Raw genomic sequence first — 16,876 nt, 5'->3', positions numbered from 1 at the left:
TCAGATGAAACAGAAGTTTATTTTTAATGTTTTGTAGATATGTCTGCCTGTTTATATGTCTAAAAATGATCCAGCTGCGACAAGCCAAGAGCTGATTGGTCTGGAAGATGCAACTGGCAGATCATTTATTTAAAAAAAAAAAAAAAGAATAGAGGACTATATTTAAAACACTATAAATGCAAATGGTCTATTTGTTAAACAAAAGAGATGCAATTCTAATATTTTAAAATAATTAAACCAGTTTAAATTTCAGTGGACTGGGAAATGAAGATGCGATGGTCACAGCTGAAAACAAACCAATTCAGGCACTTTAGCCTGGATCCCTGAGATTTCCCAAATGCCTATAAGATGTGAAGGGCTTCGAAAGCAGCCACAACTTCCTTCTCCTTCTCGTGCCTGCTCCACAAAGATTCCAGGGATGGGATTTTGGGTAAGCTGGTTCCAGCTGGAGCCTGGGGCAGAGCCTCCTTCACCTCTTGCTCTGATTGCCTCGCAATGAAAGTCTTTGGTCTTGGAATCTTCTTGGCATATTCCAGAGCCTAAAAGCAGGAAAACTGGGGGAACTGAGGGAGAGAAAACCTGGCCAATATTTCCAAAAGTATTTAGGTGGGTTAAGATATGTCTAAATTCCTGATCTTGTTTCTGACAGAATTCAATCCCAGATCCTTCAGTGGTGACTGCAACATAACCCAGCCCAAGATTTGCTTCCTGACACCACTGGAAGCCACCTTAGACACTGAAGAAGTGTTTTTATTTGAAAAAAGAAAGAGCAACACAAATCTATTACATTTATAAACATTTTTTCCCAGTCTCATTAGGCTCTTGCCCTCAGGCAGGGAGTTTTGCAGGTTAACAGGACAAGCTCAGTGCATAATGCACTTAACTATCAAAATTGAAAAGCAAAATAATGCCTGGAACGTGGAATTGGAGAGGGAATGGAAAGAGTTTTACAGAAATGCTGGAGCTGGCAGAGCCTGGTTTAACCTGGGATGGGTTTTGGTGCCTGTGTGTTGCAGGGATTTGGGAACACCTCATGTCTCCAGTGGGATTATCTCATGTTGCTGGTGAAGCCTCCTAAAAGAATCCAAACCCCTTTTTGCCACCCAAGCAATAAAGTTTTGTCTCTTAGTGGTTTATGTTTGGGAATAACTGCAAGGAATTCTGATATTATTGAATTCACAGCCCTGTCCTGGAGCCTGCAGTCCTCACCTGTCACCCCTCAGAATCAGCTGGGAAGGGACTCAGCTCTTACCTTCTGTCTGCACCCTGAAGACACCTGGGGTTTTGCAGGCAGAAACCTCTGAACCACAGTAATATTCTTCATGTTATATTCCTTAATTTGCCTGGAGTATTCCTTCTGCAGCTTTAGCTTTTCTTTCTGAGAAAAGCAGAAAAGGGGACTGGAATTCAATGGGGGATCCATCAATGAAAGCCTTTTCCCACCAATATTCCATTTCCACCTCTGCTGCTGTTCAACCTGGCTTTGCCATTGATCCCTCCTCAGCACACAACAGGAAGCCCTGATAAATGGCACAGCTTTTTTTAGTTGCTTTTCCCTTTTAAGAGCTTTTCCCTGGACTGAATAGAGGATGGAGCTCAGCAGAAATCTGACAGGTCCATCTTTATTCTGTCCTGAACAATCTGTCTCCATTTCACCAGAGTGCAGCCAAATATTTTCTCGCGTTTACACAACTTTTACTTCCTCTTTGAACATTTGGTGGATCTTTACACTGGGAATAACAACTCAGCCACTTGAGTTTGTCATTTCCTGATGTGCAGTCAGCCCTGATTAATTCCTATTTCTGGATTTTAAAAATTAGAGGGTTAAAATTATCCCCAGGAGAGCTGCCTTTGCTTTTATTTGAATTTTCCTGTAGAATCTCCAGCTAGCCAAGGATATAAAGTCCCAGATAATCATAGATTATGATTTCTCTGCCACTCTCCCCTGTCTAAATTCACTTTTGGTTTACTCACTTTCTCTTTGATTGTTTCATAGTCAGGTCCAAGGCCTCCAAGCTTCATACTCAGATTGAAGCAGAATTTGGAGCTACCCAGCTGAAAACCAAACAGCAAACAGATTTTCCTTGACATGATTTCACAGAGAGAATAATTCAAGGAAGTCTTGTAGTGGAAACCTCAGAATTTCATTTGCAATCTCAGTCCCACCCCAGGCAAGTCTCATTTTAAATAAGTGACCAACAGGAACGAGTTAATGGCGAAAGTTAAATGAGACAGAATTTCCTTTGGATCCAGGTGGGAATTGCCAATTATGCCAATCACAAAGTGATATTTTCTCAGTCAAAAATGACCTTTTGTGAGCTTTATTTGGAAACAGCTTGAAGCCACTCATTTGACTGTGATTAGAATGAGACTCCAAAGATATTTTTTGTAAGAGAAGCAGATAAATTACCTGACTTTGGTGGCAAAAATCAGGCAATTGATGTTAGTGAGAATAACCTTTCCTTGTTCTCAAAGTTGCCCACAAACAGCTGAAAAATCCATGTTTTGCTGCACAGCAAAGGCTTTACAAGAGCACAGTGAAGGCAGGAGTGGTGGGTGAAGCCATTCCAATATTTCAGGACATCACACAAAGACTCCAATGCCTCCATAATATTTCTATTTTCTTTCAAGGCCACATTTTTAGAAGGGAATTATGTTTTAAACACTTGTCAGTGAAGCTCATTATGATCATCTCCGTGATAATTTCAACCACAGAGTAATGCAGAACACCAATTTCTGTGTGCAAATAAAATGAAATAAAATAAAATAAAATAAAATGGGCATTTCTTCAAAACACAGGTTCAAGTTAAACTCAACTGCAGCTACATTAATTCTGTGCACTAAACTTCCTATTTGAGGTTTCTTTGTGTCAGCTATCCCTGTTCTTACTTGCTATAACTCACTAATTTTTAATTTGAGGTACAGTGAGGAGTTAATTTCGCTATGTCCCACAAAATCATTTTTTTTTTTTTTTTTCATCTAATGATTTTAAATATTTTTTCCAAAATCGGGTAGGAGTCGTACAAGAAGATTTTTTTCTTTTGCACCTTTCCCAATTTCTGAATGCTGGCTTTGAGAGAATTCTGTTCATCAAACAATGCATTGCACAAAACACAGCAATAAGCAAGCTGAACAAATGAGCCACCACGTACAGCCTTTAAAATCCCAAATATGACTTGAACAAGGAGGTTTTTCTGAAGATTCACAGGCACTGTGCAATTTGTCCTCCACGAGGTCAGACTGCCTAACCATCCTACATCAGCACAGCACACGTAAAGGTGGATGTTGTGCTTTGTAGTATTATAAAACACTTTCAAATAATAGTTGGGATGAAAAGACTAACAGAAAGTTGCAATGAGCACGAGTGCATTTGTTTATTAGGAAAAGCTGGATTTTCCTGGGAGCACAAGCAGTCTGATTCGCTGTGCATTCCTCACATGTGAAGCGTGAGAAAACTGCTGCAAGCATGGGACAAGAAACAATGGTTTGAACAGAAAGGGAAGGAGATCTGCCCTTCAGTTACCATCATAATCCTAATTCTTCTTAGGGGCACTCAGGCAGCAATACCCAAACTGCATGAAATCATTATTCCAGCTTAGTTTGTCTGCCCTGAGACCTGGAGCAAACTTCTCAAACATTTCATTTGTCACGGGCAGCCTTCTGCTGTGCTAAGTGGTGACACCAGGTCAAGTGGGCATGCAGAGGAGACAGAAATCCAAGTTTTAATAAGGACCATCAGGAGGTTTGGGATGATGTTTATGCTGTTAGCTTTACAAATCCTCCAAATTTGGGGTTGGAATCCCTTGGACAGCAGGAGATTTGAGCTGGACAATAAAGGAGTGTGAGCAGGATAATGGATGGCTCAGATCTGAGCCTGCCTGCTGCTCCACACTAACAGCCTGACCCCAAATAATTTCATCTGTGGATAAATGAGAGGACAAACACTGCTCTGTGTGTCCCTGGAGCTAAACCAGACTGATCCAAGTGGATCCCTTTGCTCTAAAATCATTTCAGTGTCTATTTCTACCTTTGTTCCATGATTTTTAATGCTCTGCTGCGTGTCCATGAGCTTTTACAACATTTCTCAGTCCCTTTTATAGGGTGTTTTTTAAAAAAAAACCCTTTGCTTTATTAAGAAGAAACATTAGAGGGGGAATGGAAATGTTTAACCACCCAACCCACATCTATTTTCTCACCTTCTTGCTGGCTTTGGGCTGGTTTTGCTTTTCCCTTTGCAGGAGAGATCCTTCTGAGCTGCTTCGTCTCATTTTCCTTGGGTTTCCTTCAGAGCTTCCTGAATCTCCCTGGGAGCCCCTCTGTCCCTGGGGCAGGGCAGGTGGGAACAAACCCCACAGCCACGTGCCAGCAATATCATCAAAATCAGAAATTCTTGGCTGCTGCTGCTTCTTCGTTTCTCTAAAATGGGAGATTCTACAAGCAGCTGTCGGTGAACTGTGAACAAAGCATGGAAAAGGCCTTCAAAAGTCAGGGGGAAAGAGTAAAAATCTGAATTTACACACAGCAGGGAGCTCAGCAAAGAACCTGAACATGAAGATGGGAGCAGGGAGATGGGATGATGAGGAATTCACAATAAATGACTTTGCTTGCACCCAAGTGTATGGAAAATAAATGGAAAAAAAACCCACAAATGGGGAAATTTCAGCCTCAAGCAAAAGTAGCTGAAGCCACTGAAAGGTTTTGGATCAGGCCTGCTGAGTACTGATAGAATTATTTGTTTATGTGAAATAAAACCTTCATTTTTTAAAATCAAGACAGGTGAAATTCTACATAATTGAGGATTTTCCTGCTCTCCCCTTTAGGGACAGACCTGACCCTGGATATCCACCCTGCAAAGCCAGTTTTGCTACAAACTCTTAAGTTATGCACAATGCCCTTTCCTAGCTATATTTTAAATTTTCCCACCCAGCCTCCTAAAAGGAAACTTTAAATTGTGGAAATTTCCATACCTGGAGGACAGAACTGTCCTTTTCCACTGCCACATTTAAAAATCAATAGCTATAATGAATCTTCAATTAGTGGTAAATTACAATGGCAGGTTTGTACCAAAATAACTTTCTACTTTGGACTTTAAAGCATTTTCTTGTCCATTTGTTTCTTTTCTGGGCATCACAGGGTTATGATAATATTATTTTATCACTTAAATCCTTATCACAAACTATTCTAATACCTGTTATCCTCATGAATATGATTTTTGAAATCTGGAAGCGGTGCTTGATCCTTCACCTTTTCTTGAAAAATTGCATTAAAATCAGATGAAATATTCCCCAGTTCTGGATGTGCCTGGCCACTGCTGCTGTTATTCCTGGAAAAATGCTGCCCAGGGATGGCATTGGCTGGGAATTGATGTGGAATTCCAGCTGGAGAGTCACGCTGGTATTTCTTGTCCTCCTTACTGACATACTCAGGATTTAAAACCTCTGCTGGGTAAAAATTCTGGAATACTGGGAGAAAATGATGGGCAGGTGTGGTAAGGATTGAATTTGGGAAATTATTAAAGCCACTTTGGGATTTTTCTGCTGGGCCAAGAGAAGAATTTGGATTTGGCGCAGAGCTGTGCTCCTGCCCCACTGCGGGGGGAGCAGCCTGAAATCCTGGGATTTGCTGCATCCAAGGCTTTGCTTCTGCTGCTCCTCCTGGGGCTTCCTGGCCATCACTCTTTGGGAAAGCTCTTCCACTGAGAGGCTGCTTGGATTCTGTTTGATTTCTCTGCAGGAACTGGTGCCGCTCCTGAAACGAGTTACCAACAGCTGGGTGAATTTCACAGAGGATATTTGAGATATTCACGCAGAAGCTTCAGCACTCACATCAAAATCCCTCTGAGCTGCTTGGATCTAACCCTGCTCACGGCTGGATTTAACCCAAAATTCAAATGTGAAGGAACCCTCAGTGCAGAACAGGAGCAGGGATGTTATTTAGGTGCTGCTCAACGGATAATTCTGCATCAAAACTTTGCTTGATGGCCTCAGACAAATTCTGCAGCTTTGGGCTATAAATTCAGGCCCTTGCAGATGCAAACCAGGTGTGGTAAATGTGGTAAATGCAGTTTTATCTGCATGAGGTACAAAAATGGTGCCCTAAAGTGCACAGATCTAACCCTGTGGATAAGTGATACCTCTCTGCCAACCACCTGGAAAAAATGCTCCAAAAATCAAATCAGTTCTTGCTTTTTATGTGCCAAATGTCAGGGGAAAATGGCTTTGCATACACTGTTAGACTGGCCCGTGGTAGAACAGCCTGATGCCAATTATATAAATAATATTATATAAATTATAAAAAAATTAGAGATTATATAAATAAATAAGTATAAATTATATAAATAACATTACAGTATATAAATGTATATACTGTATGATAAAACAACTATAAATTATAAATCATAGAAATAATCTTATATTATATAAATAATAAAAAATTATAAACTATAAATTATACAAATAATCTTATTCTAAACCAAGCACTCCTCCCTGCAAAACATAATCCAGAATTCAAGAATTGAAGCACACCAGGACTGCTATTTAGAGCCAAACTGCCACACTCTAAATCTGAAACTCATTTAAATCTATCACTTCCCAATTACAGCATCAGGTGTTGCCCACTTGGAGGAAAGACTTGGATTTCCTTCCAGGGAATCCACAAATCCATTCTCAACCCATTAAATCCCTGTAAGGGCTGAAATCCTCCACGCCACCCTCCCGGGTCTCCGGGGTTCTTTTGTGAGCAGGAAAAACGCTCAAAAACTGAATTAAAGCAGGTGTGAAACCCACCCAGCTCCAGGGTTTGGGAAAAGCTTCAGCCCTGGGAATCCTGACTCCTGGAGTTCCATGGCCTGGCACAAGGTGGAATTGTTTATCTGGGACTGCTCCCACTTTGGCTGCTGCCAGAATTGTGATCTGCTTAGGACATGATTTGATTGATAACTTAAAATTACAAATTAGTACATGGCTGTGTTTGATGGTTTGGAAGGATTCTGAGAATTTATTCAGGAGATGATTTGGTTGATAATCTAAAATTATAAATTAGTACATGGCTGTGTGTGATGGTTTGGGAGGATTGTGAGAATTTATTTAGGAGATGATTTGGTTGATAATCTAAAATTATAAATTAATACATGGCTGTGTTTGATGGTTTGGAAGGATTGTGAGACAGAATTTGTTTAGGAGATGATTTGGTTGATAATCTAAAATTATAAATTAGTACATGGCTGTGTGTGATGGTTTGGGAGGAAGGATTTTGAGAATTTATTCAGGAGATTATTCAGTTGTATTTTCTGGTTTATGGCAATTAATTCACTCCTCCTTAATTTTAGGGGACAAAGGCAGAAATGGTGAAGTTCTGGCTCAGAATTCTCCCAAACCATCAAACATGACCATGTACCAGTTTGTAATTTTAGATTATCAACCAAACAATCTCCTAAATAGACAATAATAGATTCTGTGAGCTCAGAATTTCTTGGCATTTTGCTTTAAATTTATCTAGTACATAAAGCACACATACATTAAATTACAGTGCTTATCTATTGACAAGTATTTAAGGATTTATTGTCAGTAATAATTACTTTAAAAGCCACATGATGACAGCTTTAAACATCCAAATTCAGTGCTTTTATAGACATATTTCAACTGAAAAGTCTAAATTTTTAAAATATAAAATTCTAAAATTATAAATGCTACTGAATTTCCATTATTAAATTCTCTCAGAAAGGAACCTTGAGCTGCTGTCCTTTTGGGTACCATTTGTCTTCAGGCTTCATTTTCCCAGTCTGGAATGCTGGGACATTCTGGAGTGGTTCTTCATCAACTGGTGTAGGATCCGTGACCTAAAAACCAGGAATGTTCATGGTCACAGCAATCAGGGGATGGGGAAATAAAGAGAAATCATTTGTGGCCTATGAAAATTAAAATTTGGCAGTATGGAATGGATGACAAGGAGAGAAATGGTTAAAGGAGAAAAAGAAGCAAAAGCCAATGAATGGGAGGGAGGATTCCTTCTACTTTAAAGAGGAATAAAAGAAAGGAAAATTGTGCAGCACAGAAACTCTCAAATGTCTGGGCTCCTCCATTTCCATGAGAGCCTCTGGATGCACCTAATAACAGAAAAACAGCCAGAAACCATCCCTGGCCAGCAATCACACACATCCCAGCCTCAGCGAGAGAGGCTGGCAGGAAAAGCTGGCAAAACACAATAATGGGGGTGAAAAGCACAGGAGGAGCTGCAGAAATGAAGTCTGGAATACACAGAGCCTGGCAAAACAAGGATAGCTCCACATAACCACGGCTGCAAATTTCTTTGGAGCAAGTTTTTTTTTGAGTTTGTGCAGTTATCACTGCACAAAGCCAAGTGAGATTCTTGTAAATATAACAATGTATTTTTTTTTTCTTGAAATAAACTTTTTTCCTAATCTATAAAATTGCAGGAAATCCGATTTTTAACATTTTTTTTAGTTTCTATTTTTTGTCCCAAACTATCCTGCTGAGTATTTTAGTGGAAGTGTGTTGGGCAGGGTCTCTGTGACAGGAATCTCTGCTCCACCCCAGAGTGGTCCCACAGGAGAACTGGCAGTGGGAAGATTTTTATGACCAAGAGAATTATCAACTGAAAATCATCAGTGGGAAGAAAATGTGGGAAGCTGAGCCTCTCACTCTGGGGGTAAGAGATTAGGGCAGCTAAGAAAAGGTGGGCAGGGTTTATTGCTGAATTTATGAGTGATCTCATGGCTCCACATTCAACGTAAATCCCTGGAAAAATTCCCAAGAAAATTAAAAAATACCACAGAGCTAGGTTTTCCTGAGCTGTGGACAGCCACAGATTTGCAGTGGATAAGATGTTTTTGGTGGAAGCAACTGACTGAGTGCATTGATGGAGTGCTGGGCAGGTAAAACATACTTCTACATTATCTCTTTGAAAGAGGAACAGGACACAACCTCTGCCAGCATTTTTTTTTTTTTTTTTTTGTGAACCATTCTATTAATACCAATCAAATTGAGAAAATGATCAAATGAAATTGCATTTTGAGAATCATAAGCTGTGTAATGCCTATTCTGTTAAATTGAGGCCCATAATTGCTTCTCCACTGAAAAGATACAACAAAGGCAGCAATCATGGCATGTCATTATCCCAGACTGGCAAACCAGCCTTTGCAGGGAGGACTTCAAAGCTTTGTGGTTCTCGAATTGCATTTGGCTGCTATTGTTGAAGCACAGGCAATCTTGATTAGGTGTTTACACCGAGGGAAGGCTCAGTGCACAGAGAGTCTGAGTGCCTTGCTCTAGAGCCATTAAAAAATTGTACATTATGTTCCTGGCTTTGAAGTAAGGGGCTTGGAGGTAGGAAAGCAACTCGGATTGAGCACAGCTGAGCTAGATTGGGCACTGCTTCTCCTTCTGCCTCTCTCTCTCTCTCTCAAAGAAACTCGTCATGGGGTTCTTTAGGAATCAGGCAACACTGCAAAGGACTTGATGCTGTATAAAATGCTATATGAATTAGTAAATATACAGATCAGCACGGTTTGTGGTGTGTTTTGGTACCTCCAGCACAGAGAAAATCTGTAATCTGTAAATTTAAATCTTGCAGAACCAGGCTGGAAGTATTTTAACTCAGTTGTGCACAAAGTCCTGCCCTCAAAGCAAACACTATTTCATTACCACAACCCCTGGCAGCCAGCAGTGAGCAGATCAATCAATTCAGCTTCAACCCCCTGCAAAGCTCAGAAAAATCATTTTAGGGAAGCAGAGTTTGATTGGTGACATGTGGCTCATTTGTTTCTTCACGTACTTGGTGGTTTTGCACTTTTGGATAGAGTTTTCCAGGTGGGGTGACCAAAGCTGGCTCCTGGACCACCACGATCCTCCCCTCAGGACTTTTTTCACCCCTTCCAATGAGACTGAGCCATGGATATCTTGGTTAGAAATCAGTAAATGAACTGTCAATTAACAGTAAATTAATCAGTAACTCCTGCCTGTCCTGCAGCAGATCCAGGGGTGGCTGACAGCAGGTGCTGATGCCACTCATGGAATCACAGAATTGTGGAATGCTTGGCTGGGAAGGGACCTTAAAGCCCATCTTGTCCCACCCTCTGCCATGGGCAGGGACACCTTCCACCATCCCAGGTCGCTCCAAGCCCTGTCCTGGAACACTTCCAGGGATGGCAAGTCCACAACCTCCCTGTAACTTGTCTAGGTCAGGAATACACTTTCCTTCAGCCCCTCTGCCTGCTGTGTCACCTCTCTGCTGTCCCCACGGCCACTTCAGCATGATAATCTTAGCTCATAACCCTGACTTCAACTGATTCCTTTGCCCATTCCATATTTTTGAACTGTGTCTGCACAATGAAGTCCTGATCCCTGGCTCCAACACTTAGACAGGAGCGATTTCCAGAATTCCCTGAATAGCAAACATAATCATATCAACATAGCTCTAATTAGCATCCATCCACACTCATTATTTTTACCATCATCCAAATTAGAACTGAAAAAAACAAGTGCTCTTAATAGCTCTACTAGAAAAAAATCCTGTCCATCATTCCTGCCACTGGAACGAAGTCAGAAAATTCCCTCTAATGTTGTGTCAACTCTTCATTAGCCTTGGCAGAGGTGTCACTTGAAGGACGACATCCCTGGAGTTTTCCAAGGTAAGAATTTTCTGTGTGGAGTGATTTATTGACTCCCCCTTTCTCATTATGCATAATAAGTAGCAAGGAAAAGCAATGAACTCGTTTCTAATGGTTCATTAGGAACTGTAATTACATTTCCTCTTGAATCTTGCCACAAGTTGGCTGAGGCTGTGCATAGTCAGAACTTCCAGACCCAAGTGCTGATGTCCAGCATCAAATTTGGTTTGGAATCCTGACAGGTTTGGGACATCAGCCCATGGAAACCTCATGGAGCTCGAGGCCAGAGGAAACCACGGAGCTGCTGCAGGGCTGGAGCCCCTCTGGAGCTGGGCTGGGAGAGCTGGGGGTGCTCCCCTGGAGAGGAGAAGGATCCAGGGAGAGCTGGGGGTGCTCCCCTGGAGAGGAGAAGGATCCAGGGAGAGCTGGGGGTGCTCCCCTGGAGAGGAGAAGGATCCAGGGAGAGCTGGGGGTGCTCCCCTGGAGAGGAGAAGGATCCAGGGAGGCTTCCAGTCCCTAAAGGGGCTCCAGGAGAGCTGGAGAGGGACTGGGGACACGGCCTGGAGGGACAGGACACAGGGAATGGCTCCCACTGCCAGAGGGCAGGGATGGATGGGAGATTGGGAATTAGGAATTGTGCCCTGAGGGTGGGCAGCCCTGGCACAGGGTGCCCAGAGCAGCTGTGGCTGCCCCTGGATCCCTGGCAGTGCCCAAGGCCAGGCTGGACAGGGCTGGGAGCACCTGGGACATGGGAAATGCTCATGGATGGGCTTCAAGATTCCTTCTAACCAACTTTGCGTTTGCTCCATGGAGAAAAATCTGGAATAAGGCATAGCAGAGAGAATAATTGTCAAACTCATGTTGGCCAAGCAGAAAAAATGAGAGGCAGCATAAAAAGAGCCACTGATAAGGGGCAGTGCAGATGCCAAGAAAGAAGACAGAATTTCCTTAGCATCAAGATTAAAAAGTAGTGTGACATCTGTGACACTTCCCTGGCCAGGAACAGGCAGCTGGAACGTGGCCACCACTGGGCTTGGGAGCAGTTGGAGATTTGTCAGTTATTCCATAAAGGGTGAACAAGATTTCCCTGGAATTCCAAAGCTGTCACTTACTTGCATGATGGATTTCAAATCTGCTGCTCCCCTCTGCAAAGCTGAGAGTTCAACACCGGACAGACCTAATCTACAGAAATGAGGGAATTTATAAATTTACCCACCTGCCCTTGAAGAACTTGCTGCTTTTTATTGTGCAGTTCAAGATAGGAATTAATCTTCTCTGACTGTAACCCCAAAGTCCGTTTATTTTTTTTCACAAAGTTTTTTTTTGCTCTTTGGGGTGGATCCTGTTGATGCTGGGGAGGAAAGGCATGGCCAGGATTATCTTTGGAATGAAATCCATCTGCAGGTTCCTTCCTTTTGGCTTGTGGCCCAACAGGGTTGTTGCTGGCCACATTTGCTCCATAAAAGCTGAATAATTCTGGACCAAACCCTGGGAGTGAATCCTGGGTCTTTGCCTCCTGCTGATTATTTTCTGAGGAGCCATCAGAATGGAGATAAAATGAATCCAGTGAAAAGTCCCCACTGCTTCCTCCAACAATTTGGGATGCTTTCTCTGCCTCAAAAAAATCCACTCCCTTTTTTGCACTCTTCCAATGAGGATTGTACCTCAGGCTGGAATATTTGTCCACAGGCAGTTTTTTCCTAATTAAAAAACAAACACCAAATTATTTCTGCATAAATTGTACAAATTCTGTATTATTTCAGTGTGCAAACAGATGTCCTGCCGTGGCCAAATGAATTATTTCAGTGCATTCAGTATGGGACCGGGATCAGAACAGTTTTAGCAAAGATTTTTTGGTAGAAAATTTAGGCAGGACTTCCTCTTCCTTTTTAATTTCCATCATCAGTGAATGATAAACTGGTCTAACAGATCACAGTGGAATACAATCATTATCATAAATTTGGCATAGAAATTTTTAATTCCTAGTAGAATCAGCTAAAAGGTGAAATGATAAATTGCATTGTTCTGTTGTCTCTTTAAAAATTTTATAGTCTACAAAAGCCAGTTTGTGTTGTTCCTTCTTCAAAGGCTCTGCTGAGTGAAATAAAAGTGAAATCCCTGGTAAAATCAGTTTTTTCAAGTGTCCTTTTGAGACTGTCCAAGCAAGAACAGCCTCCAGCTCTGTGTTCTTATTTTCTCTCCTCATTCCTGTGAAACATCATGATGCTTTGATTAAAAAACTCTTTCTAGAAAAGATGTAAAATCACTTTTTATTAAAAAACAGGCGGTGATTAGATAAGAGTAGAAAAACATAAATGAAAAGTCTGTGTGTTTGACAGATTTTTTTAACAAGTGGCCAAATTACTGTTCTGAGTTACATTTGTCATAAAGCAAAGCCAGATGCTCTGCCTTAAAAAATCCTCAGTTGATCCAATTTCTGATTTAAGACATGATCCAATGGGAGGAAAACCAACTGCAGGAGTCAAATCCATCTGAAGAGGCTTCCAGGAGATGTGCAGGCAGTGGCAGGAGGAAGGAATGGGGGAGAGAAAAACACTTTTAACACCATTTTTTCTTCCCTGGACCTGCAGGATAGCCCTGGTTTCTTGGTGACTCTGCCAGAGGACATTTACAGGCACTGAAACCTGGTTGATTCTTCAGCTCCTGTTAAAGATATCTGCTGGGTTCCCCAACCTGTGGCCTTGTTAATGATATTAAAATAAAGAAATCATTTATACATCCTTTCTCAAGGAGTTACATGCCTCTGCCTATATTTCAAGTGGCTCCAAATGACAAAACAATCATAACACAAATAACAATAATAATAACAAAGTAAGTTTGTCTTTGCTTTCCAGGTGAGCATGGCTGCCACGGTCTCCTGGAGCTGATTTCCACCAGGGAAAACATCATTACTCCCAGCTGGCAGAGGCTGCAGGTAAACAGCACGAGGTGAGGCTGTTCTGAAGTGAGTGCAGAAATATGTGAGCTAATTGCAATGATTGAAATGGCAGAGGATAATGCTAAAGAGTCCCTTTGTGCTGAAATGTGTGCACAGAACCCAACTGTGGGACTCAGCCCAGGTCACTGCGTGGGGACAAAATGAGTGTGAAGAGCTCCTTCATCCCTAATCATCCCCAGACAAAAAGGGCACCTTTTATTCCTGCCCCCAGCTCCGTGGGGAGGTTTGGATGGACTCTGTGCTCCTCAACAAAAGTGTGGTGAGCAGACAACAGCTGCAGCATTTCCTCTTCAAATTCCGAGGTTGGTAATGGATGTAGAGAGGGGGTTTCATATGTATGTGCTGTGATATTTGCTCTGCTTAATGGACTGCACTGGAGTACTTACTGGGCTGAGTTCAAACAAAATAAAATCAAATTTCCATTTAATGAAGAGCCTCACATTCAGCACAGTATTCAGTCCAAAAAAATTACTAAAAATTAGAGCATGTTTCTAGTACAATTAACATCATTTGCACTCACAATAAAATATTCAATAACTGGCCATTTTGCTTGTTGAGGAGGTGAATAAAAGCATGCTATTAATCATTTAGCCTTCATTTATTTGTCATTTTATTTTAAGTAGACTATTAAATTGAAACTGCACATTGTTATTACTTTGGGTTTAATGTAATCCCTTTAAACTCAAGAATTATTCCCAATTTATCCAGGGTTAAACCTCCCATGCATATGACAAGATATTCAATTTTATTTTATGTACCGAGTTAATGCTTTCTGAAGGATGTTTAAATGTGGCCTTGAGGAACATCAGGTTAAAAGTGTCAGAATTATTCTACTCCACTAAAGTTTTTGCCTTACCTTCCACTGCCATAAATCTTTGGTTTTCCTTTCTTTTTTGTGTCATACTCAGCTCCTGTCTCCTCAGAACTCATCTCCTCCAAGCTGTCCTGTTCCACGATGTCATCCTCCAGGATGTCACCAGCCTCCTGCCTTTCCAGCTCCTGATTTTCCAGGATCCTCTGCTGGAGTGCCAGCTGGTTCTGCCTCTCTTTTTCCAGGCTCTCAGAGTCAGAATCCTGGGAATCCTCCAGACTGGAGGCAGAGCTCCTTTCCCTTTCCCAGCTCGCAGGTTGGAAAACGGGAGGCACGAGGATTTTCGGAGGGACGTCGATGTTGTTGGTGGTGTAAGTGTGTGGGGAAGAGACTGAAATGTATTTCATGCTTGAAGGATTCATCCCCTGTTTTGCACCGATGGCTCACACCAGCCCTGCATTTGGAGAACACAAAGAACATTTTAATAATTTTTAAAAGCTGCATTTGGCTGCTACCATTGGCTTAGGCTCAGAATTTGACCTTCTATTGTTCAAACAATTCTCTATTCTCATCTGTCCCACTGATTTGCCTTTAAGCAATAATGTCAAGTTCTCTACATATCAAACACAGGATTTACTGCTATGAAATCTCAGCTATTGGTGGTAATAAATGATGCAAAACCAGCTTGTGACAAAGAAAACTAAGCTGAGGCAAAGCATCTGTTAACTTTGAGAGTTAAAATGAATTTTGTTTGTTCTCTTCATGCAACTTTATACCCCCTGGCCATGTAAAATCAGCAAGAAGGTGTGACAGGGAGCACAGGGAGAACTGGAGCTCTGTCTAAATTAGCATGAGAGTTTCTTTACACTCGGCTGAAGTGTTCAGAAGCCGTTTGCACTGCCAGATATTCCCGAGTTGAAGTGGGAGGGAGGAAAAGGAGTGCTCTGTGCTGAGATGTTCTGTGCTCAGATGTTCTGAGCTGGGATGTTCTGTGCTGAGATGCTCTGTGCTGAGATGCTCTGTGCTGAGATGTTCTGTGCTGAGCTGTTCTGTGCTGAGATGTTCTGTGCTCAGATGCTCTGTGCTGAGATGTTCTGTGCTGAGCTGTTCTGTGCTGAGATGTTCTGTGCTCAGATGCTCTGTGCTGAGATGTTCTGAGCTGAGATGTTCTGTGCTCAGATGCTCTGTGCTCAGATGCTCTGTGCTCAGATGTTCTGTGCTGAGATGTTCTGAGCTGAGATGTTCTGTGCTGAGATGCTCTGTGCTGAGATGTGCATCAGTGCCAGCACACCCTGGCACCAGCACGGTCAGAGCTGCACAGGCAGAGTCACTTCAGTACCTGGGGATAAAGAATTTTGGATATTTTACTCTGCTGCTCACAGCCGAGTTCACCCTGCAGGCAGCCCTGACACCTGGACAGTGCCCTGTGTGTCCTGTGCCCCCTGTGTGCCCCCTGTGTGCCCTGTGTGCCCTGTGTCCCCTGTGTGCCCTGTGTGCCCCCTGTGTGCCCTGTGCCCTCTCTGTGTCCCCTGTGTGTCCCCTGTGTGCCCCCTGTGCCCCCTGTGTGCCCCCTGTGCCCTCTGTGTGTCCCCTGTGCCCCCTGTGTGCCCTGTGCCCCCTGTGCGCCCTGTGTGCCCCCTGTGCGCCCTGTGTGTCCCCTGTGCTCCCTGTGCCCCCTGTGTGCCCTGTGTCCCCTGTGCCCCCTCTGTGCCCCCTCTGTGCCCCCTCTGTGTCCCCTGTGTCCCCTGTGTCCCCTGTGTGCCCTGTGTGCCCTGTGTGCCCTGTGTCCCCTGTGCCCCCTGTGTCCCCTGTGTGTCCCCTATGTCCCCTGTGTGTCCCCTGTGTCCCCTGCTCCCGTCAGTGACCACGGCAGCCCTGGGAGCAGGGCCTGGCATGGGCAGGGAAGGGGGAATCCCCTGGCCTGGAGCAGGACCTCAGTCCCAGAGGAAAGCCACTGTGTCCCCAAGGGCTCCCCTGTCCCCAGCTCCCTGTCCCTGCCCCATCCCAGCCCTGGTGCCCTGTCCCGTGTCCCTGTGCCTCTCACCGCCGTTCCCGTGTCCCGTGTCCCTGTTCCCGTGTCCCTGTGCCTCACACCGCCGTTCCCGTGTCCCTGTCCCGTGTCCCTGTCCCGGTCCCGTGTCCCTGTGCCTCTCACCGCCGTTCCCGTGTCCCTGTCCCGTGTCCCTGTCCCGGTCCCGTGTCCCTGTGCCTCTCACCGCCGTTCCCGTGTCCCGTGTCTATGTCCCTGTCCCGTGTCCCTGTCCCGTGTCCCTGTCCCTGTCCCGTGTCCCTGTCCCTCTCACCGCCGTTCCCGTGTCCCTGTCCCGTGTCCCTGTCCCGTGTCCCTGTCCCGTGTCCCTGTCCCTGTCCCGTGTCCCTGTGCCTCTCACCGCCGTTCCCGTGTCCCTGTCCCGTGTCCCTGTCCCGGTCCCGTGTCCCTGTGCCTCTCACCGCCGTTCCCGTGTCCCGTGTCCCTGTC

The 16,876-nt window shown here is 43.6% G+C and overlaps 1 protein-coding gene across 4 annotated transcripts; it reads right to left on the bottom strand.

Moving 5' to 3' along the window:
• On the bottom strand, positions 1-16,540 carry JHY (junctional cadherin complex regulator). 4 transcript variants are annotated; one of them, XM_053997158.1, is made up of 10 exons: positions 16,492-16,534; positions 15,264-15,736; positions 14,443-14,851; positions 11,844-12,327; positions 7,727-7,837; positions 5,189-5,748; positions 4,197-4,452; positions 1,975-2,055; positions 1,253-1,378; positions 1-539 (listed from the first exon to the last, which is right to left on the bottom strand). In XM_053997158.1, exons 3-10 carry the CDS (start codon positions 14,817-14,819, stop codon positions 342-344), a joined length of 2,193 nt encoding a protein of 730 aa, XP_053853133.1. In that variant the 5' UTR covers positions 14,820-14,851; positions 15,264-15,736; positions 16,492-16,534; the 3' UTR covers positions 1-341. The 4 variants fall into 4 exon arrangements, with proteins under 4 accessions (XP_053853133.1, XP_053853136.1, XP_053853137.1 ...); XM_053997161.1 differs by having other exon boundaries at positions 16,442-16,513; XM_053997162.1 differs by lacking the exon at positions 15,264-15,736 and having other exon boundaries at positions 16,492-16,540.
• Between the last annotated feature and the right edge of the window lie 336 nt (positions 16,541-16,876).

Source organism: Vidua macroura, chromosome 22 (genome assembly GCF_024509145.1).
Source record: "Vidua macroura isolate BioBank_ID:100142 chromosome 22, ASM2450914v1, whole genome shotgun sequence".
NCBI lineage: Eukaryota > Metazoa > Chordata > Aves > Passeriformes > Viduidae > Vidua > Vidua macroura.
Note: the sequence above shows the minus strand (reverse complement) of the source record. Positions and strands in the feature narration are given on the sequence as shown.

What these genes read in the sequence shown, in the direction of transcription:
- JHY (XM_053997162.1), bottom strand. Translation starts at nt 14,819, where the DNA reads ATGAATCCTTCAAGCATGAAATACATTTCAGTCTCTTCCCCACACACT. An exon ending in AAGATTTATGGCAGTGGAAG is followed by an intron (nt 12,328 to 14,442) that starts GTAAGGCAAAAA and finishes TTTTTTAATTAG; the next exon opens with GAAAAAACTGCCTGTGGACA. An exon ending in ATGAAACAATCAAAGAGAAA is followed by an intron (nt 1,379 to 1,974) that starts GTGAGTAAACCA and finishes TGCTTTTCTCAG; the next exon opens with AAAGAAAAGCTAAAGCTGCA.